General features: G+C 37.7%; 1 protein-coding gene across 8 annotated transcripts in view; it reads right to left on the bottom strand.

The window, feature by feature from the left end:
• MPP7 (MAGUK p55 scaffold protein 7) overlaps window positions 1-26,616 on the bottom strand; it is a 166,952-nt gene that overhangs the window by 116,743 nt on the left and 23,593 nt on the right. For 6 of the 8 annotated variants that reach the window (XM_068934488.1, XM_068934492.1, XM_068934493.1 and 3 more), the window contains one exon: window positions 4,062-4,228. In XM_068934488.1, coding sequence (XP_068790589.1) covers window positions 4,062-4,098 — 37 coding nt within the window. In that variant the 5' untranslated portion in view covers window positions 4,099-4,228. Of the gene's footprint in view, window positions 1-4,061; window positions 4,229-5,835; window positions 5,942-12,676; window positions 12,839-26,616 lie in introns of those variants that run through there. The other 2 variants (XM_068934487.1, XM_068934489.1) reach the window with 2 other exon arrangements.

Raw genomic sequence — 26,616 nt, 5'->3', positions numbered from 1 at the left:
TTTCTGCAAGTATTCAGGACGGCCACATTAACAGCACGCAGCTTTATAGGACTGATAATTCTAAAAGCACCATAGAATATGCTATTAGAAACGTAGTTTGGAAAAAATACCCAACATTTAAAACAAATTTCACAGCTTTATTTTGTATTATTACAAAATACAGAAGAAACACCAAAAAAGATGAGTATTTTAAAGGCCATCTGAATGTACAATTTGTTTATTAACAAATGTGGTTTCTCATTTAAAAAAAATTAACCTTGTGCATTCAATTTTATATGCTTGCAGTACTGAAAAAATTTCAATTGTCTGATACAGCATTAGCTCCTACATGTACTGATGAAGGAACTAATGTCAGCCTTGCACATTTTTACTTTTTACAATTTAAAATATTCAAATTCAAGCACTGCCTCTGATTTCCATTATATTTTAGCAATCTCATACAGTTTCACTCGAGGGCCAAACTCGGCCATTAAATACGGTTTTCCTGCTGAGAACACATGAGGCAAAAACAAAAAGTCTGCTTTGCACATCCTCGTCATTTTTTAGGACAAACAGGAAAGCATTTTCAAACTCGTCGACTGAGCAAACTCAATAGAGAATTGAGAGGAAAGAAATCCGTAACAATTTTACAATGTTTTTCACACTGAAACAACGCTTCTCAAAGCATAATGATGTCATCTTGGCTCCAACGAAGTCAGTAATCAAACTGCCATCAACCACTGTAAAGCCAGCATTGCAAACTTAAATCTTCCTAAATATATCAGATAAGAGAATGCTAGATGTCATAGACTCGCCTTACCGGCAAAAGCGCAAGTTTCTTTCTCAGGCAGTGAAGTCTAGCCGATGGGCTCGCACACAGAGTTCAAGCACGCTTTTGCAAAACACAGACAATATTTAAAGCTTCAGACACAGCCTCAGGCAGGAGCTCAGGCTACCATTCAAGATGGTTGTTTTAAAACAACTTTGACCTGACACTGAGGGGTTTATAAATCTTAAGGGAGGAGTAAGACACATGCAGGCAATTATCAACAACAAGTAAAATAGCAAATTTTATATATTTTATACATAGATATATATATTCACACACACACATGCCTGTAATTCATATAAGTGTTAAATGAAAAACACTCTTAAGATTTTCAGATGGAAACAAGTTGCACAATGTTGGTTTAAAAGGCATCTGAACAGAAGTTAAATGCAGAACGATATCAAAAATGTTGCTTAGTCGGTAATGTGAAATTTTCAAGAGGAATACCCTAGTGTTATCACGGAGATACTGGACACAGGTTTCTATATGGCTAGTGGAGGAAACAGTGGAAGAGACATAAGCATATACACACTAGGGTCTTTCACTTCTGCCTTAAAATTAAGATGACAGATCAGGGTAATAACATATAAGATTAAGGAAGCAGTTGAAATGACACAGTGACATCCCTGAAGTATGTTGACAAGATAAAAGCAGGCAAAATCTACAGAAGGTCGACATTTAGTCTGACAAAACGTGGCCCATCGAGAACAGTATCCTGCTTTTGACAGCGGTCTGCTGGCTAAGAATATAAAAATATCATAAATGCTTCCATAATACTGTCCTAGTTTCCAGAAGTCCGTGACTTGGGAACTTTCCGATATTCACAGATGATGTATTTGTATTTAGTAGCCCTCAAAGAATTTTTCTTCAATTAATTTGTTCAGTCTTTTTTTAAGTAACATCCAGGTTTACTTTTACTTCATCAGTATATAACACAAAAATAAGTAAACTTGGGGTTCTATTTGAACATTTTAATAAAACAGACTCTTAGCAGATAGACTAAATGAAATTGCCTTCCCTACCCTAAAGGTAAATTTTTGTTTAGGTCACTGCTAAGCAATTTGCTAACTCCACAGCACTCCAGGAGGAATCCTCTCATGAATTAGCCAGTTCCAGTCCATTACACTTCCCAACATCCACAACACCTGTTTATGCAGGCAGGACGGAAGAGAAGGAGGAAAGATGGTCTATCCACCAGAGAACAACAGAGGTAAGAAAATCCAATTTTTTTTTTTTTTTTTTTTTGGTAATCTAACAGTGGGAGTAATAGCAGGAAAACCGGGCTCTGGGGTAGATCTGGCTGCAGATTAGAAACCGTCTGTATTATAACCAGGACAGAGACCACCATTTGATGTAATCATTCAAAAATACTTAAATACCCACCATCCCCTTCAGAAGCTGGGGTAAAGTAATGGGAAGGAAAGAAAAAATTCTCTTTTCCTTCCAAATCCAAGTTTCTGCTGAAAGAAATAATATGCACTTTGCAGTGCGAAGCAAATTGGATTTAATAAACAGATGACACTAGTTAAGTAACAAGGTATGAATGGTGCATGTCATATCTTACTATAGCTATCCTAGGAGTGTAGGGATAGTTGAGCTTTATCATATACCGTAATTGTTAAATGAGTACTTTGAGCATTACATGCATCAAATAGTGCAAGAAAATGTGTTTCTAGAGACACTTAACACTTTCAATTTTAAACTTAAGATTTTTTTCAATGTGTTCAAGCCATTTTATTTCTTTACTTGGAGATTGTATGCCCATTGCAATTACTTATGAGCATATTAACATTTAATAAAACAAGCGTTGCTGTGTGCATCAGGCACCAATCATCACACATCCCCCTGCTATACATCTTAATATGTTCTTGGGACTTCTGAAACGTCAGAAAGCATTTGGCCAAATAGTATTTAAAAAGTTTGCAGCAGGGTTTTGGGAGGACATAAAAGGCTGTGTTATGAAGGAAGCAAAGGTCCACAGTGGAAGATCATCCCAGGATAGACGCTGACAAGTTTTCCAAAACTCAACATGAGTGTACTAAACAGCTTCAACCACCACAGAAGTAAAACATTTATTTGCATGGAAGAAGGAGAAAAAGAAAGGGAGACAGGTTGAGGTAGGGTTTGGGGAGATGATAAGGTCAAATCCCTTAAACACAGTAATAGGCAGAGAAAAAAAGCAAATAAAACCCACCCACCCACCTAAACCTGCCCCGACACAGATAAAAATCCTGAAGATTAATCTTTTCATCTAGAGAGATTTTGTCTGGATCTCAGGTGTTTAAAAAAAAAAAAAAAATCACTGCACTATCCAGTCCATTTAAAACAATAATCAAATGCAGTTCCTTATGTACGGTGTTTTTTTTTTTTTTTTTTTTGATTCCTGACTTGAAATCTCTCTCTTCCTATTCATAATCTTAGTTTTATACTCAGTGAGTAATAGCATGTGATCTAGAACAACAAGCACAGGGGTGGAAAGCAGTGATCTTGGTATTGTAATCTTAGCTGGAACACCTATTTACGAGGTCTCCTTGTATAAAGATACTAACTTTAGTTGTTCCCCCTCTAAAATAGGGGCAAAAATATCACCATACAGAGAGGCTGTATACATAACAGCAAAACGAAACTAAACCTTTGAATATAGACTACCATGGCCACAAAACAAAAATTTAAACTTTCGAAAGCTACATAAAATGTTCATATCTGCGCTCCCACTGCCTGCACTCAATGATAGGAACTGGACTCTGACGTGGAAGGCGGGGGAAGGAAGAGAACTTGAGACGGTATTTTTTTTCTCATAATTTTTTAAAGAAGTGTCAAAACTAAATAGTCTGTGTTCAGAAATAACTTCACTGATAACTGTAACTCACAGAGGGGATAGTCTAGACTGCTGCAAATATTAAGGCATGTATGATATCACCTTTTTTTCCCCTTTTTTCAAGTTAACATTGTAGGAACCACGCTCAGATGTGGATCCAAATTCTTCAGATCCATATATAATCTGGAGTTTTCCTTTTAGGGCTTTGGGGGTTGGGGGGAAGATGGTGGGACTTTTTAGAATTAATTTGTTTTACCTGTGGTGTTTAGTAAACTTATAGAAACTTCAGGAAGAAAAGGTTACGTTTAAAGTGTTAATTTAAGCATCTGTTGAGATTACAATTAATTATCTTATTTGATGATTCCTCAAGACAGAGACTGTAGACTTAACAAATAAGATCTGGAGGAAAAACGCAGTCTTCGTTGGCTTGCGTACCTGTGTCACTTCCAGATCCAGCTGATAACGCTGGCATGATTTAGTCTGCAGAGTATCACACAGGAACGTCAGACTAGTGCTCTGCAGCCAGAAGGCAGCAGTTAATTTCAGTTTAACTGCTTGCAGCCAAGCTGTCTACGAAGATTTATGCAATCTCCCAGTTTCTCCTAGAAAGAACAGAAACAGAATTTTACAATTAAGAACATTGTTAAGCTGTAAATTACTGTAGCTAACCAAATCCAATCATTATCACTAGATAAACTTCTGATTTAATTTTAATCTCTCAATTACAACAACAAAGGACTTCGCATTTATATGACTGTTAAGACTTTTTCCCCAGATAAAACAAGTTTTGCTTTTTTCAGTCTAGTTTATAATCCCATTCTACTGTAAAAATCATTTAATACATTTCTCTCATATAAATTATACTCTCTAGCATGTCAGGTATTTTGGAAATAAAAAGCAGTTTCATTAAAATAGTGAACAATTCAAGTGACTGAAAATTTGTTAATACTTTTATCACCAAAAAATTGCTTACTAGCATGTTAATTTATTCAAGGCCTCTACTTAACCTTTCAATCCTTTTCTGTTTGTTTAAGAACTGACATACATTTTTTGTTTCCTGGAAACATAATCAAAATTTTAAGTGAAATTGTAAAAAGCAGAATGGGGGCAGACACTCATCTGGAGTGCATGGCAGTAGAGTCATGGAGTTGATGGAGCCATTATCACGCACACCACGTAAGGAGCATTTCTGTAATCTGTTACTTACAAAGTGACAGTAATTTCTCTAAGAGATATTTTTTAATTATTGCACAGGCCTACTGATACCGAATTTGGGTCTTTCTTTTAGCCAGTTCCTGAGCAGAATTCAAAACAAATGGAATGAAAGCACAAACCAAATTCAAATATAAATTAATGTATTTAAAGTCAGGTATGTTAAGATAGGAAACTGTAAAACAAACACGTGAAAAGAAAATGAGAGTTAAGAAAGGGGGAAGGGGAAGCTTAAAGAAAACAAGATATTTTCTCCAGATTCAAGAAAACAAAATGTATCCTTTAAGAAAGAAACCAGCATGGTTCTGCTTTAGCATAGGAAAATAAACAAATAGGAGGTAATTTTGCTGATGCTGTAGCTTCTGTTGTTGTTGTTGTTTTCTTTTTAAACACATTTATATTAATCAGAATGACTTTTCAAGTCATCTCGGCCCTGAAAGTGAATATTTTGGACCCATTTGTACTTGGCAACATTCTTGTGGAAGAGTAATATACAGGTGCCGTAAACACTGTACGCTGTTCAAAATTCTGTTTTCCACCAAAAAAAAAAAAAAACCCTAGATTTCTAGAACTATTGCAAAACACTAAAGGCCATTTACAAGATTTTGTTTAGTAAAGAGTACATTTATATTTGATAGAAGATTCTTGCTAACACACCCCAAGGTGTAAGCCCTGTATAATCACTTTAATAGTCTGGCAACATTTAAAGTATTTTTAAGCGTTTACCAGAAGAAAGATTTTGTGTGTCAGCTTTCAAACCCCAGTGAATCTGGATTTTTTAAAAAAGGCAAAACCAGCAAAAGCTACAGCCCTGAATAACTTCTTTTATGATGAAAAGGTCTGAATAAAACTTGAAAACATACATATCTGTTAAGATTTTTTTTTCAGTTATGAGGGGCAGCTGTGAAGAAAAAAAACTAACCTTTCACTTACATGCATGAGTTTCAAAAAACATATTTTGATATTTATCAAATCAGTACAAACGCCATTAATTTACATTTAAACAAAATCTAATGCAGAGATAAGGAAGTTAAGTACTTCAGAGCGAAAGATCTCCTTATGATGAAAAAGTTGTAAAACATCTATATGCAAAGCAAGCCAGGCTGCAGTTGAAAGAAAAAGAAAAATAAACAAAAAAACCCCTCGTAGCCAGGGACACACTGTACAAATTAACAAAGAACACATTCACTTTGCACTCTTTCTGTTTGTTTTCTTTTCAACGCATACGAGTTCCATAAGGAAAACTCACGTCCTCGGCTCACTCACCGTCCCCACGGTGAGCACACAACTATAACCCGAGGAAGGACGGATGCACTTCTAGTTTTCTTATGTGCAAGACGAGTTAAAACACAGTGGTTTACTATTAATGGCACACTTTTGATTCATATGCAGCTCGAAGTACTTTTGTGCACTCAAAAAGCCCCCCTCAAGCATGCAAGGCATTCTCACTAATAACGCAGTGCACTACTACTCATTAGAAATGCAGGTTCCTCAAAAATATTCAGCACAAAGTGTGGAAAGTCTTGTTGATCTACATATGTGCCATGTATTTAGTATTCGATGTTATTCTTTGTTTTTCTTTATTTCACGGTAAATCGTTCAATATTAAAAAAAAATCAAAACTCCTTATTGTTTAAGAAACCTATATATGGCATTAAGTTATTCCCCCCAGATCCTAAATATACATTAATGAAAAATAAATGACCTGATGAAATCCTTACCAGTAAAATGCTTAATATTTTGTTGGAATGGAGCAGGGCTTTTTTTTTCTTTTTTTTTCTCTAACTTGCAAATTAAGCTACATTTTTGCAGTGATGATGTTATTTTCTTTGGCTCGTTTTATTTAAAATGCTTTGGAAGTTTTTGTCAGAGCCCGGCCATAAGTATTGCTGACTGCTGTATGGAATCGATTTACTGCAACACAGAAATACCAGCTGTTACAGTATGTCCTGAGAGGGATTACCGAATATTCTTAAATTGAAGTTCAATCCATCTTTCCATAAAAATTAGAACCAAAAGCCAGGAACGTAACAGCAGTATCAAGTGCACCTGAGGCATTTACAATGCCCAACAGGACTGTTACAACGAGCCTTTAAAAAGGGCTTATTTTTGAAATTTCATTATTCCAGTTGTACCTTGCTTCTATATATCACACTGTATCAGATTTTTCTGGCATCCACCATGTGGAAACAGTGAAATATGTGAAGTGCCGCGATACGCGGCTGAATTTCCACCCGGCCCTTAGTCACCTCGGAGGCTCCTGCAGCGCTTGTGACACCTAGCGGCCGCAGGGCGCCCGCGCTCCCGCCCGCGCTCCCGCCCGCGCTCCCGCCCGCCTCGCCGCCGCCGCCGCGGAACCAGCGCGAGCAGGTCCCGCTCCGCAAGGAACGTGTCGCCAGCTGCTACTGCGACGTTGCAAAGCCCTTGCAAACGCCAGAAGGGAACTTCTTAAAACTTGCTCCAACATTTTAACTGTTTCTGCTTTTGTGCATGCTCGCTCGAACATTGAAAGACGTACTCCTATTTCTAGGGCTTTTTTCCAGTTAACTACAGATATTCAAAGACAAGCACGCTGGATGTCTACAGAGGGAAGAGAAATGTTTTCCTCCCTTTAGACAACTCCCGCACGCTATTCAAGCACGTTCACCAATTCAGACGGAGTTCTTAGCGGGCTTCACCCGCCAAGTTCATAAAGGTAACCTAACTTATCGCGGTGCCAAATCCGCTGCTTATAAATAGCCAGGAATGTGGCAGAAGTCTCTTGAGAACAATTTTCAAAACTGCAAAATCCTAGAATTACAGCTCTCCGAGGGACAAATATAGAGCTATTTTTCTGCAAATCAGACAAATAAAGGAGCCCCCTTAGCATCCGACAAAGGGGAAAAGGCATGAACGCTGCTCCCCATCGCCCATGATGTCAGCACAGGAGCACTAATAACTATGGAGAGCGGTAGAGAAATTAAAAAAAAAAAGGATGAAAAACTATGGTGAAAAGCCTTCTGCATAATTTTAGCTGAAGTAGCTTCTTTCTATCATCATCTATTGTTTTCGATTGAAAGTGATCCCATTAGTCTGCCATATATTCTATTTATTCAAGTTCAATTTTCTGCAAAAGAGGAAGGAGGAAGACTGGTCCAAATATGCCCTTATAGCAAGTGCTACACATTAGAAGACAGTACGTGTCAAGACTTTGTTCTATCCTCGATTCCCCATCCACACCTCAATAAACAGCTAACATTTATTTCTGAAAGGTTATTTCACAAGCTACTTAGTATCTTTGGAACTTTAATAAGGATAAATAGATTTCCTTCACGTTTAAAAGGCAGACTGAAGACATATCTCAACTGAATTAAAACTAGTACAAATATAAAAAGTAAAAATCTACTGATGTTACGAATCGGGGAAGAAAAAGTAAAAAACAGGTTGTTTCAAACAAGAAACACACTCGACTTGTTCTTCTAAAGGATGTTACAGTTATGAAGACTAAAACCTCGATCCCCAGAAACTAAAACTGCATGCCTGCAAATGGTATTTGAACTACCAGATAGAGATTTCACGTGGAGACAGGAAATTTGACAGCCATTCAGCCGTGTGTTCACTGTGGGGCCTCGAATAATTGAATGACTGGGGACGTGTATACAAGCCTCCGAAATCGAGTCAGCACAGGAAATTGCCAAAGGAGGTTTCCTAGACTGGGCAAAGTAAATCTGCTTTGGTAGACGAAATCTGAATTGAAAATGGTGGCCCACTCTTGTTGGAAGTTGTAATGTAAGACGACCTACAGATTCCTTGATCTGCACAGCGGAAGCTTCCACCCGCTCCCACTCAGGCTCTCGGACAGGCTACTGGAACCCATTTACAGCTCTCAGCTGGCCTCCAAAGCTGACCTGCGGCCCTGACAGGCAGCATTCGCACGTTGTCGAGAGGAGCACACAAAAAATCTTTAACTAGAATCACTACACAGAAGGCATAGTACACGAAGGTGATGTGTTTTCAGAGTCATTGCAGCCATCAGAAGCTGCCTCTGACTCATGCAGCTGTGGGCATAATGGAAATGAAAAAAAAAAAGTTTTAGACAGATCCTTGCTACCTTTAAAAACAGCTAAGCTACAAGTGAAATACATTCAATAAGCAGCATTACATAAAACTGCAAAAGATGCAAGACTGTTTGCAACCTGCACCTTCCCCACCTTTAACATAAAAAACCCCTGCATGAGTTCTCTTCAGAATTCATGTAATTTTAAATGTCAGCGTGGCAGCTGAGCACATTCCTTTAAATACAAGAAAACATTCCTTTAAATACATACATTAAAGCTAAAAGTTTAATTTAAAACAGCATCACTGTAGTGCATGTCAGATACCCTTAGACAGATCCAATTTTCTGCAAATAAAATGTACTAACTGACAGAATAATATCAGTTTAATAAACTAGTTTAATAAAGCTATTCATTAAAATATGACCTAAGTTGTGTTTTGGATCAAAGGTTGCTCTTTTGGTTTGAATTACTGGTTTGGGTACACTTTAACACTTTTCCTCTAGCTGCAAACTATTTCTTTCCTTGGAAAATACCTGTCAGCAGGTACCACCACCTCTCCATTAATTCCCTGCACAAACCATTTTGTTCTGACGTGCTTTCTTGACAGTCTGCTTGATAAATGCGAGAAGTAATTAAACCTTATCTGCCCCCAAAATACTGAAAAGAAAAAATCAACAACTTAAACAATTTCTATAAAGGAGAAAGTTCAGCAAAACCTGCTGCATTTACCTGAAGACCTCAGCCCTAACAGACAATTGCACAAACTTTGCAACAAAGGGCTCTGTGACTCCAGTTTTAGCAGTATGGTTCACATTGTAACATTATTATAAAGCTGTTTGATCCCACATCCACAAAAGCTCATGGCAAATCTCCAACTGATAGAAATTAAAAGCAGGATTAAGATCTCGCTTAATAAAATACTACATATTTCATTCCTTTAGGTACAGTTTATCTAGGTATTTGTGTCAACAGCATGCTTAACTTCATAGCTCTGTGGCTTGAAAAAAAAACGCAACAATTTTGAGGTCTGTTAAACAGCTGTGTCCAAAAACCATCCTCACAGATACATAAATATTCAAATGTTATTAACCCAAAGTCAGAAACATCCCCTACAATGTTAGAATGTTATTTTTCAAAGTCAAAATTTTATACATCTCTAGAGCCAAATAAGGGGGGAGGGTGTAAAATACTTTCATATTTTATTACAGAAGATAGTTTTTAACCTTCTTTTCCAGGTTACCTAATTTTCCAAGCATTTATCCTTCCTTCAGCTTAACTTTCCATAAACCACTTCTGCCTAAATATGATATGCTTTAATGGAGGGAGAAGACTGGGGGAGGGAGAACAAGAAATGAATAATTAAACAAAATGTATTTGTTATTAGAGAGCAAAAGCAGAATAAACTTCTCTTTCTTAACTTATATTTTTATTTAAAAAACACTTGCTATAATAATTTTCACTGTAACCAGTTCTAAGCTGTTCCTTTAATGCGAGGCTTTCAAACTTAGCATCAGCAACCTGAAAAGTATAGTCCCTTCTGGAAAAAGTTTTGATTTACTAAGTGATAATTTATTAGTTGCATCTTGAGTATACGTAACAAAAAACTTCCTTACAGGTACAGGTGCACAGTAAAAGATGTACTGCACTTGGACGGACAGCTAGTCAGAAGTAGTATGTACATTTAATTTCCAGAAGTTTACAAGCTTTGCAAGCCAAATTGCTCTGGGTGGTTAAGTTTTGTAAAAGAAAACAAAGTTGAAGCTGAATAACTTGGCAATTACACCATCCGCAGCCCCTGCACAGTTCATACATCAAGCATACCAGACGCTCTTTGCAGTCTTCTGCTCTTCCCTATAAGCTCCCGTGAACACCCTTCTTCCCGGTACCCTTGAATTTGCCAATTGTGCCCAACTCCCAGCCCCTGTTCAAAGCTCTCCCCCTGCCTCGCACCCTTCTCTACTGCTCTCCCTTGGCAAGCTCCAGCAGCACCACTCCATCAAGCCTATTGTGTGACTTCTCACGCCAGATACTCTTCCTTCCAGTTATGTTTTCATTGCCTTCATTTTTTTTCATTTCCCTCCTTCCTGGAGTGAAGGTCCCTCCTTTCAGAGCTAGCCAACCCAATTCCACCTTCCAGTTCCTTCCTTCACACCTATACCCACCTTACCTTTTCCTTGGGTGACTTGCTCTTTACTCACTATTCTTGTCAGGAATCCATGATCCTCCACTAACAATACTTGCCTTGATCTCCTTCCTTGCAAACATCCCTGCTTCCTCACACGACCATTTGCTTCTATTTCCCCTTTGGTTTCTGCTTTGTCCGATTTTCACTTCCATTCTAGAGTCCCTCTCCATTTTTCACAGCGTTGCTTTCCAAACCTAGATTCACTTTCTTGATCTGTTCTTGATCAGCAAGTCCTTGCTTTGCTGCTCTCCAAACATCTCGTTTAAGGCTCTCCCCTTTGTTTTAGAATATGGATTAGTTTCTTCATACAGGCAAGGCACCTTACGTTTATGACATATGTAAACAGCAGATAGAAATAGGAGATTCTTTTGCCTGCAGCCCTGTACTGCCTGATTTACACTCCCACTCCCATAAGAGTACTAGCCTCTGAGATTCAAGACATATATTCAAGTTTCAAGACTATATAATGTAAATCTGAGATTCTGGTGGATGAAGAGTTAGATTCAAGGCAAGAGATAAACTATACGTCAAGTCAACACCGCAGTGAAGACAAGCTCCCAGATTTCACTTCATTTGGCCAAAAAACCCATATTCAATCGTCATAAAGAAAACAATTTAAAATGATAAAAGGTCAATAAACGCAAATAGTAACAGTATTCCACTTGGCAGTGTTACCTACATGAAGAATTTTCTCTGTTTTTCTTGTTCTGCTCACAGCTTAATACATTACTTTATGTCTTAATGTATACCAGGAAAACACAGGATATGCAAAGAGTCCAAGTTAATGTTGCTGTTGGAAACTTAATGTTTGCATTTCCTGGATTTTGCAATTTTAACTAGGTGAACAATACTGCATTGATTCTGTTTTGGCTTTTGCTACAAATACCAAAGTATTTTTCCTTATTTTGTCTGAAACTGTATAAATCACAGCTAGGCAGTTTGATAGCGAACCTTTGGCACTCTTAATTATTCATACTGGTCTCTCCAACTTATAAATCTTGCACAGGTTATTAGGCATTCATGAGGGTAGTGCTATACAAATCAGTAAGCATACCTGCCCTAGCAATTATAACTAAATAGAAGGGTAGAAATATTTTTAAAATCTGATGCTTTGAAAACTAAAACATAGAAGCGCAGAAGTCTTGAAGATGAAGCAACGGAAAACATATTCCGGTAAAAAATGTTTCTTTAAATTGGTGTCATTGAAGATTGCACAATGGCACTGAAAAAGTTAAAACAGCAATGCACACTGTTACTGCAGCTGTCATATGCCTCCCTATGCTCCTATGAGAGGGTGTAACAAGGGGCAGTTCTATCTTCCCTCTAAATTCAAAACCTAAGACAGCTAGAAACTCTGAATCCAACTTAAGTGCAGCTTCTTGAGGAACTACATAGGCTGGACAAAAATTACAATTTCTGTGAAGTGACTGGTCTCTCATTTTCAAGTATGTCTTAGCGCGAGTTCCTTGCATTAATACCCTCAACATGGTAAGATAAGGAAGTGAACAGTCACTAGTGTTGATCTGGCACTCTTGGCTTCCACTTTGACAGATAATTTAAAGGCATAACATTGATAATGTCAGTTGAATACTTACTTACTTACTTTTAATACTTACTTACTTACTTATCATCCTGCATTCTCAGAATTAGGAAAACGTGCAAAATCGTTTACGTTCTTGGGATCAGTTTAACAGGAAGGAATCTCATCTCTGGTACTTGCTCTGTTCTCCCCATTCGTTCCTCCCAAAGACGTCTCAGAGAATTCATGCTGACAGCTTACGCCGAACACCTCCTTGACCACTGGTCCCTCATACAGGAATATCTACAATTTATAAGGGACTGTCATAGTAACCATTCATGACCAGTAACTGACTCCTCAGCATCATAATAAGTTCTGAGTCATAGGTTTTCCTTATTTGTAGAGTTAATCTCACTGGTAACTGATGTTTGTCCCTCTTGTGCCCATCAGTGTGGATGGCTTTTACAGATTATATTAAATAAGAGACAGATACTGAGAACTTTGCTACAGACTGACTACAGTAGTGTCCAGCCAAAAAAGTATGAAACAGATGCTTGTATTAATACAAACTTACTGAAAAGGTAAGCACAGAGCCTTACATTGCTGCCTTGCATACAATAGAGCTGAAAGCTACACAGACCCTAGTTGAATGTGCCTTCATATTTCTAATGTCGATGCTTCAGTAAGATCATAAAAGTAAATACAAACAGAAACCCAATGCATCAACAACTGTCTCAGCAAGAACAGAGTTGCTAAAGTTCCCTGAGACTGCAGGTTTCATTGCAAGTTTCTGCAAAAACCAGCAAGCCATTTACTTTAGGGGTGGGGTCAAGGAATTGAACAGGAAAATACCAGGCAAAATACAGCAACCTATGTTCCTAAACATTTCACTGAGGAGATCAGACAGGTGCGACCTTACTACAACTGGTGAAGATGATGAAGACTATGACATTTCTGAATCCAGTGCATATGATTAGGATACAGGGAAAAAGAACAGAATTAATTGGTTCATGAATACCAGAAGCGGATGTAGCGCATCCTAGACAGCAGTGGCAATTCAGACTGACTAATATCTATTAAGATGGCATATTTAACACACTTGAGGCAGTACCAAGGAGGGGTATATAACAGCAGTGATTTCTTTGTGGGTCCAAACGACACTTCATCATGAGTATATGCCTGGCAAACTACCCAGCAGATGCTAACTAAAAAGGTATCACGGAATATTCTGCCCCAAGAGCTATTACCATGCATGCAGTGGAAAGGCTTGATTTTGGCAGTAAAATGCCAGTGCCAGCTTCTTCTAGATCCCAGCTGCAGATCTGCTGACATTTGAAACAGGACAAGAAATAGATTTCTTTGCCAAGGATGAAGGAGGTGCTTTGGCTTCTTTTCGAACATTTTGCTTTCTGTTAAGGCCTTAATGCCTTGCATTTAGGGAGAGATCTAAGTTAGCAAACCAGCTATGAAGGTGGTTTGGGGGGGGATTTTTTGAGGGGGACAGGGGTAATTTTTGAGGTTCTGTGTAGGGTCCAAAGGCATTCTTGGAGCTTATCAGATCAAATTTTTGTTTTGCAACTCTTGAGTTATAAAGCAATGTGCATATATAACACTTCTACAGCATATGATATTCTGGGAGATCGAGCCTTTCATCACAGGATATACTGTGTACAATTTACTCAACATTTGGATCAATGAAGCCTGCCTTACACCAAAGGCTGTACTAACAGCTAACAATTTTGAAGCCTTGTCAATAGCCCGTTGCTTTCAGCAGGAATCTTGCTACCATGTCCTACTCTTGATTACATAATTCTCAAAATTAGTCTAAAAGGAAGAAGCAAAATTTATTGATGCAAAGTTATCGTTTTGAATAAAACTTTATGGTTCACCAAAGTTCTAACTAAATTCATGAAGAGAACTTTAAGCAGTTAAACCCGTGTTCATGAAAAGGTCCCTGGCTTTAGGTGAACTTTACTTCTTACATCATGGACACACACCTCTAGGGTGATCTTACGCAGAAGGATACCCTTCTTCTTCTATCCCTCCTCAGAAAGATAGTTTCTTACACTATCTTTTGATCTCATTCTGAACAGATAAGCTAAAATAGGGTTTGCCAAATTTCTTCACATGCTCTTAAGATCTCCTTATTGAGACGCTAACACCTGTCAATACTGAGTCCACAAAATCAGTGCATCTGAAGCTCTTTTTTTTTCATATGAACAAAGGTTCAATACCCATAGTCCTGACAATTTGGAATAGGAAGTCCTAAAAGTGAAGTTGTCTATTTCTGGAATCCCTCTGCCATTAAGGGCTTTTTCCAAATATGAGAGTGGGAATCATTTGCACTCCTCCCTCCTATTCCTACAGGCCTGCTCCCCGGTCCAGTGCAGATGACCTCACCAATGAAATCACTGAAGTCAGATAATCTTGTTTACGCATGATCCACTCCTTGGCACGTAGGAGGGCAGTTCCCAATACCGGAGTAAGACTGCTGTTTCACTCCTACATAAATTCCCTCTGATAAAACGCTGTCTATGGATTCTTTTTTTACAGCTAAGGAAGCAGACCTCTTCTCTGTGCCACTATTTCAAGTCAGTCATCTACCTTCAAGAACAAGGCAGCATGAAAAATTCAGATGCTGCCCTACCAAATTTAAACATCTACAGAACTGGAACGTTTCTCTGAAGTTCTGCAGAACTGAAGGGGCTATGAAAGGAGAATGACTGAAAAAACACAAAGAGCCAGGAAGCCTCCTCTTTCCTACTGCTCCCTACATGGAGGGGAGGGCAGAAGTGACAATGTATACACGAGACCCTTTCAACTCCTACTTCTTCCTTTCTAAACCCATGGTGATTTTCAGGGTTATGTACCAAATCCCCATCAAGGACTTACATTACTATTAACGGTTGTGGAAAGTTCAGGTGGGACTTAAATGAACAGATCCCACCGGATTACAATTTACAGCTATCATGGCCATAATTGCAATACAACACTGATAGGAAGGAAATCTGCTATCTATAATGTACAGATCAAGGTGATAGGACCATCAATACTAAACATTTTGAAAGTTGCTGCTTGTTACGGAGAGTTCCATAAAACAATTTAGCAATAAAATAAGTAACAGCTGTCAATTTACACAAGATCAAAGGATTTTGGTCTGCACAAAATTAGACCAAGTTTTCTACATTGCTCTTGAACTGCTGCCCCCTGTTTAGATGGTATTACACATTCTGTACGTCTAGAAAGGGAATCACTTGGCTAACGCCTTTAAGAAAGAGTTAGTTTGCTCTGTTTATATTTGCATTCGTGAAGCATGCTTGCACTCTGAGCAGAACCCAAATGCACATCAAAGGACCAAATCAAATTTTACCAAGACCTCCCAGATACCAGAGAAACGTTTCTGCATGTGAATATTAAAAAATATGATAACCTTTAAATGTCATAAATCCAGAAAGTTTCCACAAACTTTCAATTTAAACAGTTCTAAGCCAGGAGAGGGAGCTCTTGCACTTTTCAAATAAACATAAGCCAACAGGTTTTCATCTTGTCTGTGGTAACAAGAAGGGAGTTCTCCTCTCATGCCACATACATATGTTTGCATCTGGTTGTTTGAAGAGTAAATATACAACAAGAATCTAATATGAAACTTTAAGATATACAATGTTTTAATTATGCATGACTGATACACATTCAAAAACTTGGTTCACCCTTCCTCTTGTAAAATCGATCATACTCATATTATGCAAAAGCATTGCAAAGCTAAAATCACAATGTCCGCAGACTGTTTAAGAAATCACATCACATCACATACTACATAAACAGTGACATACAATAGGTCTGAAAACCCACTGAATTTCAAAACAGTGAAGGAATGTTCCTCCTTATCTCTTCTCTTAAATGGAGTGAGACGACTATAAGTCTTGTCAGGAATTATAAGAAAAAAGGAACCGGAGTTTGCTAATTTTAAGAAAGGAAACTGAAGAAGAACAAATTAAAATAAATAACCATAGTTTATTGCTGCGAAATACATAAGTGTTGTATTCTGTTAATCTATTTTTTATGAAAGTATTCCTTTTAAAATGACTCAATCAGGAAGATGTATAACTAAAGCACTCATTTTTTTTCTGCTAATGAAGATAAACAACAAGTATTTCACAGATTCCGAGAACTGGTTCCTTACTATAAAGGTGATATTTACCTCAAAAAATAGTAAACCACAAAAAAAAAAAATCAGAGGATCATATGCAAGATTTAATTCCCTGTTTCATCAAAATACATTCCTCAGACTTCACCAGATTCATCACTCTGATACAAATCACATTTCCTAGCTTGAGTGAAAATTCACGGAATAGAATGGATTGGATAGTTAAAAATATCTTGTTACAGTGAATTTTTGAGTCATTTCTATTCAAAGTACATATACAGACTGAATTGCCTGGTCTGAAATTGAACTAACACATCTTAAACCCGGAGATAACTTGTGTTGTATTTCTGTAAAAATAAACTCACCCATGCAGGACTCTTCCAAGCTCCTTGTGTTTATTAAGGAGAACTGTTTATTGAAAATGCAGTAGAATTGTCCAAGATTGAGCCAGTCTTTATTTTTATCTGTAACAGTTTATTAAAAAAAGTGTCCAACAAATGTCTTCCCATTGAAAAAAGTCAATTTGTGACAAACTCTCACTAGAAAGTCTCTGCCAGTTTGAAGAGGAATGATGTTTAAGATCTAAAATGCAATTCATGGTGAATATAGGAAGCCATATATTTCAATCTTCCAGCAGTTTGAGATCCAGGTCTCCCAGGTCAAGACCTGCTCTTCTGATCAAGAACTTGATCCTTAGCCTTCCAGGTTCTAGGTCAGCGTTTTGACCCTGAAGCTGCTGGATACCTAGTTTCATTTTTCCACGGAAAAAGTGGCAACATTCTGGATTTCTTCCCAAAGCAAATGAAGAAAATTTTTTTCTGTTCCTTACTGAAGTCTGAACTTCCCACACAACTCTAAGTTTAATCAGTCATCTAAAGCTTAGCATCATCATATTCCAGCAGCCAGTTAGCCATTCAGTCTATCTAACTTATAAATTGAAGAGCTTAATATCCTTGAAAAAATGCTTTGTGCTTAAAAGCAGAACTGGTGAACAGTAGAACTACTTATCAATGACAAAGACAGTCTAACTGCAAGTCTTCTACAAAATCTGGAAATTTCACTTCATGATAGAAAACTGATGCTTAGCATTTTCCCAGTGCATCTGCTTAAGACCTTTATCTAGGGCAATGGAGGAGGAGAGGAAGGAAAGCAGTAAAGATAAAAAGCAAGACAAAACAAGCAGTAATATTTGCTGCCAAATTTCACATCATTGGCAGGGTTTTCAGTATTGTAACACAATTATGAAGTCTAAATTTCATACAGACTAATCTTGTCTCACCCATTAGCTTCTGTGGAAAACATTACAAAGCATAACTATTTTTTACGGTACAGTATGTGCCGATATATCACTCCCACAGCTCATGTCAGGTAGAGCAGTATGATTACAGCTTGCTAACAGGGTCTTGATGTATAATTTACTTTTCACAAATATTGCAGTCTTTACTTATAACATTATAAGCCAATTCAAACAAACATTTGGAGCTAGAGTTAATTGCCTAAAAGTTATTAAGTGGATACCAAAAAATATTTCCTCATTTTGCATCCCACCAGTCTGAAACAAAACAAATGCCACCTTTCAACTGAAAGTAATATAGCCATCATCAGCAAGGAATTAGGAAGGAAACAGAAATACGAAAGCACCCTAAGCACTCTGAAAGGGTTTTTCAGTGCACTGTGAAATCTTGCACCCAGGATCCTAATGGAAAAATCATTCAAACACCTAGAACACAGTGACAATACCATCCTGGTAGTCTTTGCTGTTAAACAATTGGGCTACTGAGTTTGATTAGAGATGGTCAGAAGACAATGTATGTAGAATTTTTACTGGATAAAGTTTTGACCCGAACTTTAGAGATCCAAATTATTTTTTTCAAAATGAAATTTCTCTTCATTCAAATGTTCAAGCATAGGGAAAAATAAATACTACTTTCTTTTGAAATAACTCAGTTTAAAACTTCTTACTACCTAAGATACTCTTGAAAACCAAAATTTGGTTTCTCCGTGGTCAGTTTATCCGATTTTCAGTGTCTTCTCTGCTACTATGTCTTTCTTTCCTTCCTTCCTGTTCCTAGCTGGGAAAGTAAGGGGTCAGGAAGGAGGAACACAGAAAATTTTATTTTCCCAGCATTTTCTTGTGTTCTCCAAAGAAGAAGAAAAGAGATTCTTCATTTGTCAACCTGTAGGTCCCAGCTTACTGGTGTAATAACTTTTAAAAAATGCAATTTCACACCTAAACCAAGACAAGCAGAGAGTGTACACAAAATGAACAGATAAATGATAAACATAAAAAAACCCTCAAAGGTTAATGGCACATTAAATGTACAGGCAAAACATGTAAATAATCAAAGAGTGTATTTTAAAGATCAGCGGAGACTGCCATTGTGTTTAATATATATCATACACATTGGCACAAGAGAGGATGCACAAGAGTTGTTAATCTCTTTCTCCTCTTCTGATTGCATACCACTAGCAGTCCAGAACTAGGACTTTTTTCTTAGCAAACAATGCAATATTCACAGTACTGACAGGTGTTTTTTATAAAAACTTTTTTGCACTGATGTGCTTGAGTAAGCTAGAACAACCACACTGGACATGGCCTAGCCTCTAATCCCTCCCCTGTCGCTGGCAACTCTAACAACAGGGTGTACAGAATACTTAACTCCATGCCCTTGTGACACTATCACACTTAGTACAAAAGACTAAAAGCCATAAAAACTGTAATACGTCAAAGGATAAGAGCAAGATCAAAGATATTAGCAATCTCATGGATGCTTGCACAATAGCTGTCAATGTGAAAATGCACTGATATTTGAAAAATATACTCCTGTTGCTTGAGGTGCAACTAGTAAAAAGAAAAAAAGAGCAAAGAGTAAAGCCTCAAAAAAATGGCAGTTTGGCTTGGGACTACATTTCTTCTCAACTGCAGATCTGGTTATAAATTTAAACCTGAGTAAAAGAATAAAAATTACCACTGAAAGCACCAGAACAGCCTGGAGGAAGACAGAGACCGGTTGGGTTTGAGCAGGCCACCATTCTCCCCTTCCCTTTGCTGTTTGAGACCTGAGGAGTTTAAAATTGGCCACCAGCAGTGAGTCAGTCTGGCTCCTGAAGCCAAACAGTGAGCAGTGACCGGCCTAACCAGCTTCTTGTGCCCCACAGCAGCAGAAAGTGACAGGTAACCAGTCACTTCTTCACAGTGGCTTTTCAGGGATGGAAATCAAATCTGTGAAGGCCAATGAAGTTTTTCACCTTCTTCACTGAATCAAGAAAAGGAAAAACTGTCTATGAGAAGCAGTTGCTTTATTATGATACAGCTCAGCAAGTCAGGCACTAGGATCTACTGCGGTCACAAGGCTGAGGAACAGCCCTCAGAGCTAGCGATAAGGTTACAAACGAATGGCTTTGCGCCTTCACAGTAAAGATTTTTAAACCCCACAGACTAGACCTTCTGCCCAATGCTTCCCTCAATAGCTAAATGGATTTTGACATCACTGGATTGTAGGTTAAAGGCCATAAGGCTTGGTTAATTCCTCTCTATGACTACTTCCTAAGCATATTTAATTTATTTTGTCTTTTCTTTCAACCCAAAATAAACCCACCTTTACCTGTGGGTTTGAGCCAATGTGCAGAATCTAGTCTGTACAGGGGAAAGGGGAAACAAAAAAGTATGAAGGTAATGGAAAAAAATTGCCCTGGCCCTCACTGAGAGCTAAAGGAAGCCCTGAAAACATGGGGAACATGAAACAACTATGATCACTCAATTTGCAAACGAGTTTCTTTGCAAACTTTGCTAAGAACCCCTGCAGTATCCAATAGCCTCATCATAAAATCTAGCTTGTGAGTGGAACGTAGCTCCTCCTATAAATCTGGCAAGTACATCTTGAAACAATCTCGGCTCTCTGCCCCCACCATTACTTTGGAAGGCTGCTCCAGAACTGTGCCCCATGGATGCCTAGGAAGTCTCCATTTCCCATCCTAACACAGTAAATGGCCAGCTGGTGCTCGTTTGATCTTAAATCTGTATTATTCTTTAGTTTATACAGTTCCTCACTCAATTCTGATATATGCCACACTTCAAGTTTGTTTATACACGTTTTTATCACCTTTCGGTCCTTGATTTGCTGAGCTAAATAAGCCAACCTCTTAGCCTCCCATCCCAATAATTTTCCATTCACACCTAATCTTTCCTGTAGTCTTACTTGCACCTCTTCTAGTTACAAGAGTTTCTCCTGAGCGTCGGTTACCCGAACTGTCCATATCCGAGGTTCTGCCAAAGCTTTGTACAACAGCACCTTACTTCTGCTGACACCTTGCTCTATGCACCTTGACAGATCACAGGAGGCACAGTCACTTTTCTGTAGTTGCAATATGCTGGCAATTCATCAGTTTTCTTTTATCAATTAACCCACACCAGTTATATTTTGTCCTCTATCTCCTCCAATTCCCCATTCTCCTTTTTTAAGCAAAAATGCTTCCAAATAGTCTCCAAATACATGATTTTCTGTATTGTTACTTCAGTCTATAAGGCCGTCTCATTTTTACTACACAACATTGGAGTCTTTCGTATAAGCAGTACCGCCAAACTTTGTGTCATCCAGAAAGTTCACAAGTACACAGACATGTGCATTTGAAGACACTGTGATGATTTTGTCAACTTTAAATTAGATGTCAAAATCAGCCCTGGAGACCAGTACAGGCAATGCCTCACCAGCTTAGGAGAAATTTGTAGTATTTGTCTGTACAAATGATTGTCTATCCCATTCTGATTATTGTACTGACAACCTAAGCAACAGAGTGGTGGAATATTTCCTAAAGACTTGGTGCTAAACCAGCTAGGTATAGGTTTAACATTATACCTACCGTCATGAATGCTAGGCAAATGTTTAATAACAACACTATCATACCTTACTTTAAGCAACAGCAACTATATAAGATTAAGGTGACAAAATGAAGCATACAAGTTAGGAGATGTTAATATTGAAGTCATCCCACATCCAAGCCCATATTTAACAGTTATAAGCAATCGTTCTCCCTCCCTCGTCATCCCCCATCTCAAGCACTGACCAAGACAAGGCACGCTCACTGAGCGGTGTGCTTTGTCCTTGCTGTCTGCTACAAGCACCTAGGCCCTAGTTGCTGCACACCACCCAAACTGCCGTGAAACCATAACGATCTTCTTCCCTCTCCGTGTTTCTTCAACGCTTGCTCAATTTAGCACAAGGTATCAAAACATTTTAAAAATTAATTCTCACTTTTAAAAACTTTCTAAAAATAAATGCATTTCAAATTATGCCTGTAATTACAAATACCTAGCCATGGCCCAAACTGACTAACACTAAGAAACCATAAAAATAAACTGTCCAATATAATTGCCTAAATTTCAAAGCCCAGCACTAGAATGAAGTAAGAGTAAGTGTGCATGCACATAGAGTTTTCTGGAGTGTCACATTAGATTATTAACAGCCTTTTTGCATATGCAGAGCATATTTCCTTGATTTCAATTTGTTCAAAAAGCCTTAAATCTGAGTAACAGATTGGGAACTGTAACGCAGGAATGCTTTTTTTATTCTCCTGTATACAAATAAGAAAGTAAGCATGAGAGTGAGATCTGCTTAACCTATATTCTCAAAAGACAATATATTGAATAGATTTTTAAAAAATAATTATAGAGAAAATATTCCATTTGTTTAATGAAACTATTTGAATATATGCTAGATTGCAGGTTCCTACAGCAATGCACTCGAATTTTAAATGACATTTAAGACATTCTCTATGCTTTCAGTTCAGCATCACCTGACTCACTAATTACATGGAAATTAAGAGCAAAAATGATATTACATAAAAAACATAACAGCACCCGCTTATTTTTTTAGCATTAAAAGTGCAAAATTAAGAAAATGAAATGTTAAGCTATCCAACTGCTTAAATAAAAACACATGAAAGTACACTGTATAGTCCTCTTAGCAAAAAAAATGCTGTGAACTAATGAGAATGAATCTTTCCAGAAAAATCCAAGTTGTGCTGGTGCAAACACAATCAAAATTTCCTTGAAACGCTTTTCAAGATTCTTACATAAATGGTTGTCAAATCAGATTATTAGAAGACAATTTGATCTAAATAAGTTCTATTATTTTTTAATAGTTTTCATACATTTTCAAAATATTCATACAAGAGAACAATCATTACCCTTAATTCCCAAATTCAAAGTGAAGGCACAGGGGGGTTTAGGCCAGGAGTACTAATTAATCCGTACTTCCCTTTCTGAGATTCTCTAATATTTAAGGGCACTTTAAATGGAGTCCTGTACGCGCAAAAGTACAGCTACCGCCAACTGAAACACCCGCTGCACACACAGTACTTTTGCAAGTTCACTTCCAAAATCTCAGATCAGGAACTCAAACTTAAGTATTTAGCAATATCTCATGCAAAGTCTCATTTAAATTAACTAGACCTAGAGCCTCTAGGTAAAGTCAGCTAGAACAACGGCGAGGCAGAACACAGTTCAGCTCTCCGTTCCAGCAATTCACTGCCTTAACTACACACCTAACGTCTCCTTTCTTGCAACAATCTGTTGCAATAACTGCAAGTCTTCCAACTCGGACCACAAATGAAATTGAGGCATCTGTTGAAATAGCATATGGTGTCATTTAAGACCATCAAGACATTTATACAAAAAAGAATTAAACTCTAAGCGTAAATCTTAAAACTGCCCAATTTGATAGGTATTTTAATAGTATTCCTTTAAATTTGGTTGTGAAGAAACAGTGTTTGCTACAGTTCTCACACCAAAAAAATGCATACTTTATCACAACACACTACTAACACCTACATCGTTCATTAGCAAAACCAGTGCTTTCTGATACATTGCAGAGATCCTTGCCATCTGAGCTAACAGTAACCAACAGCAGCAGCTATGTGCTATGGCCACCTTTGACAGCAGGAAAACTGGCATTACCAGCTCCGCTGTATATCCTTAAAGACCTTCTGAGCTCACTGATATTTGGCAGGCCACGAACACGAAATTGGCTTAGCAGAAAGAATGGAAATATAGTGCAATTTGAAACATCAAAAGACAAAATTTCCTTGGCCTGCTGCCAAACAGTACAGCGATATTCCAAAACTTGTCCAGAATACATCTCGCTGTCTCTACAGCTCTCCTTGTACTGGAAAGGTGAATCTCTGCAAACTGAAACTTACAGGGAAAAAATGGTATCTTCTTTCCATTTCCAATTTTCAGTAAGACTATTCAGCCCAATCATCAAAAGAAGAACAGAGAATACACAGATCAGTCTAACCCTGGTGGCAAGGGAAGAACCGTATCGAGGTTTCTGTATATGCTATAAATGTGCTGTCTTACCTGTTAGTACACAACGTTCTCTCGACTTTCAAAAAATTGCATGTTTCCTTTAAAAGACCAGGTCAGAAAAGGAAGTCATGAACAACTAGCAAAAAGAAAGTCACATGTAAAGTTATGAAAGGACCAAAAAAGCAAGGTGAAACTTGCTATCCTATTAATCTGTAGTAGGGCACTGGGAAGAAGCCAAGTTAGCTAATCCAAATACACAAACAAGTTAATGATGGCCTGAGGGAGCAACACTGGATTTACACATCGAAGGAAACACCATGTAGGAAAATATTAAAGAACCTGCATGTATTTCAGAGCTCTATGCTATTATTTCAAAAGCTATTTAACGCAAAAAAAGAAAAAGAAAAAGAAAAAAAAGGAACCTTGTACAAAATCACACATTTAAGACTAAGAAGCTGAACCTTCCTTGAACAACCCTACTGTAAACCCCTTCATATAACAGGACGCGAAATTCACAGCAGAAACTTTAAAGAAGTAAAATGATGAAGTATCCTGGTTTAAGTGATTTTGGAATACCCTACTATATACCTTCTGATGACCAAAACAGCTCACGATGCTCAGCAAGTTCACATGCTCTAAACGTGAAATGCTTAATTTTATTTTTAAAATTATCAGAGTTCATTGGAGAGACAAGGCCGTGCCTTGGTCTGACTTTCTGTCCATTCAACCTAGAATTCTGTCGCCTGAAATTGTTGCACTTTTAATTTCAGCTGTTGCACAACTGAAATTGTTACACAAATTGAAAAACTTCGAGGAAACCCAAAAAAGATCACACTCAGTTTCCAAATATAGATACCCGACAGCAGAACCCTAGATTCTGTAAAAATGGAACATACTTGTTCACTCCTGGCTTGAAAGATGCACATGACAACACTTTGGTTCCCACTCATTTGCTCACATGAAGTAAAAAACTTTGTCAGCCTCTCTAAAAGAGGGGAATTATCCACCTTCTGAAAATGTTTTCAGAGAAGACAATGAAAAAATAAGCATTACTTCTGGTTTCCTAAGTACATAGATCAGATCACCCAAGGATGGGATCAGACTACCTATATAAACATGGGATAGAGAACTTTGCAAATCCACTGACAACAAATTCCTAAAATAACTGTATTACTACTGTGTATTGCATTTTTTCCTACACACTCTGCTTTTTCTTTTTACGATGGAACAAATGAACACGTCCTCTAAAATCATTGTGAAAAAGGACAAATCTCTTGGTACTTTGCCCAAGAAATATTCAAATATTATATTTGCCAGTCACCAGAAAACATTTGAGACAAAAAAAATCACTACAAGCCTTTTTTGCTTTCTGCTACTTCCTACAAGCTTATTCATATACTCCACTGCATTTTTTCTTTCAGTTTGAAGACACAGTAGAATGCAAGCAGAACCGAATCCAGTATGTATGGCTGAATTATTCTGAATCACTCATCTCCCGACTAAGCCAACCTCTCTGCAGAAACAGGACATTCACAATCCAGCTGCAAAAAGGATTCCTATGTTGCATTGAGGATAGGCTACTCAAACCAAAAACAAAAATAAAAAAAATGGACTTTCTGTCAACACCATGTTTTGTTGTAGGACAATCTCAAGTACCCTCAAAACAGATATTCTTTTCACACTGAACAATCACCTGTATAAAATAGATCTAAATACTCATTACCTAAAAAGCGAGAGTACAGAGAGACCTTTTGCTTCCCTCTGTTATGTCAAGCATTAAAAAATGACTTAGCTTGGTGTGTCCTTAATACACAGGAACATTCCAATATTTTGGAGTCTATTTCTATTTTCTTTACTATCCTAGGAATAGCTGTTCCGGTTGTTTATGTAATTAATTACTTGAATTATATGAAATACATAAGGGTTTTTAACAGCTTATAGAAGCATGACAAAATGATGGGCTGCTCAGACCTCAGAAGGCACACCTTACCCACGTACTGCACCAAACTCCTCCACACTTTCTGAATGTGTTCATCTGCACAGTTGCATTTGGTTGTATGAAAACACGCAGCTGTCATTCACAAGTTCACTTGTCACAAATCAGTAGTGGTGTAATTGTCCTGGAGAAATGAGATCTTCCTATAACGAGAAATATTCTAGGTACCGCTTTATTGAATGCGAAATGCCCACACTGTCAGTTTAGACAACGCTCATTAGTCACCACCAAGCCTGAAACAGGACTAATGAAAAAACAGTTAATAGCCTTTCCTCAGAGCTTTCCTGTTAAAATCCACAACACAGGACGCGTAAAGGAGGAAGGCCAGTCAAAACCTCTTAACTGCCCTGCGTGTAGAGTGCCGCTTCTTAGGTTTCATGAGGAAAAATTAGTACCCAGAGTTAAGACAAGTCTGTTTCACGTTACACTATACTCAACTGTAAAAACGTTCTTGATCTCAATTGTTCTTACAAGACTTTCTCATGACAACTTTATGGAATAGAAGGTTAAGAGAAGTAAAATACCTAGGAAGGTATCTGACTTCTAATTTAATATAAATTTAAAGACATTTAGAACTTACTTTAGGCCACT

This window comes from Struthio camelus, chromosome 2 (genome assembly GCF_040807025.1).
Source record: "Struthio camelus isolate bStrCam1 chromosome 2, bStrCam1.hap1, whole genome shotgun sequence".
In the NCBI taxonomy this organism is placed as follows: Eukaryota; Metazoa; Chordata; class Aves; order Struthioniformes; family Struthionidae; genus Struthio; species Struthio camelus.
This window is presented reverse-complemented; position numbering and strand designations above follow the sequence as displayed.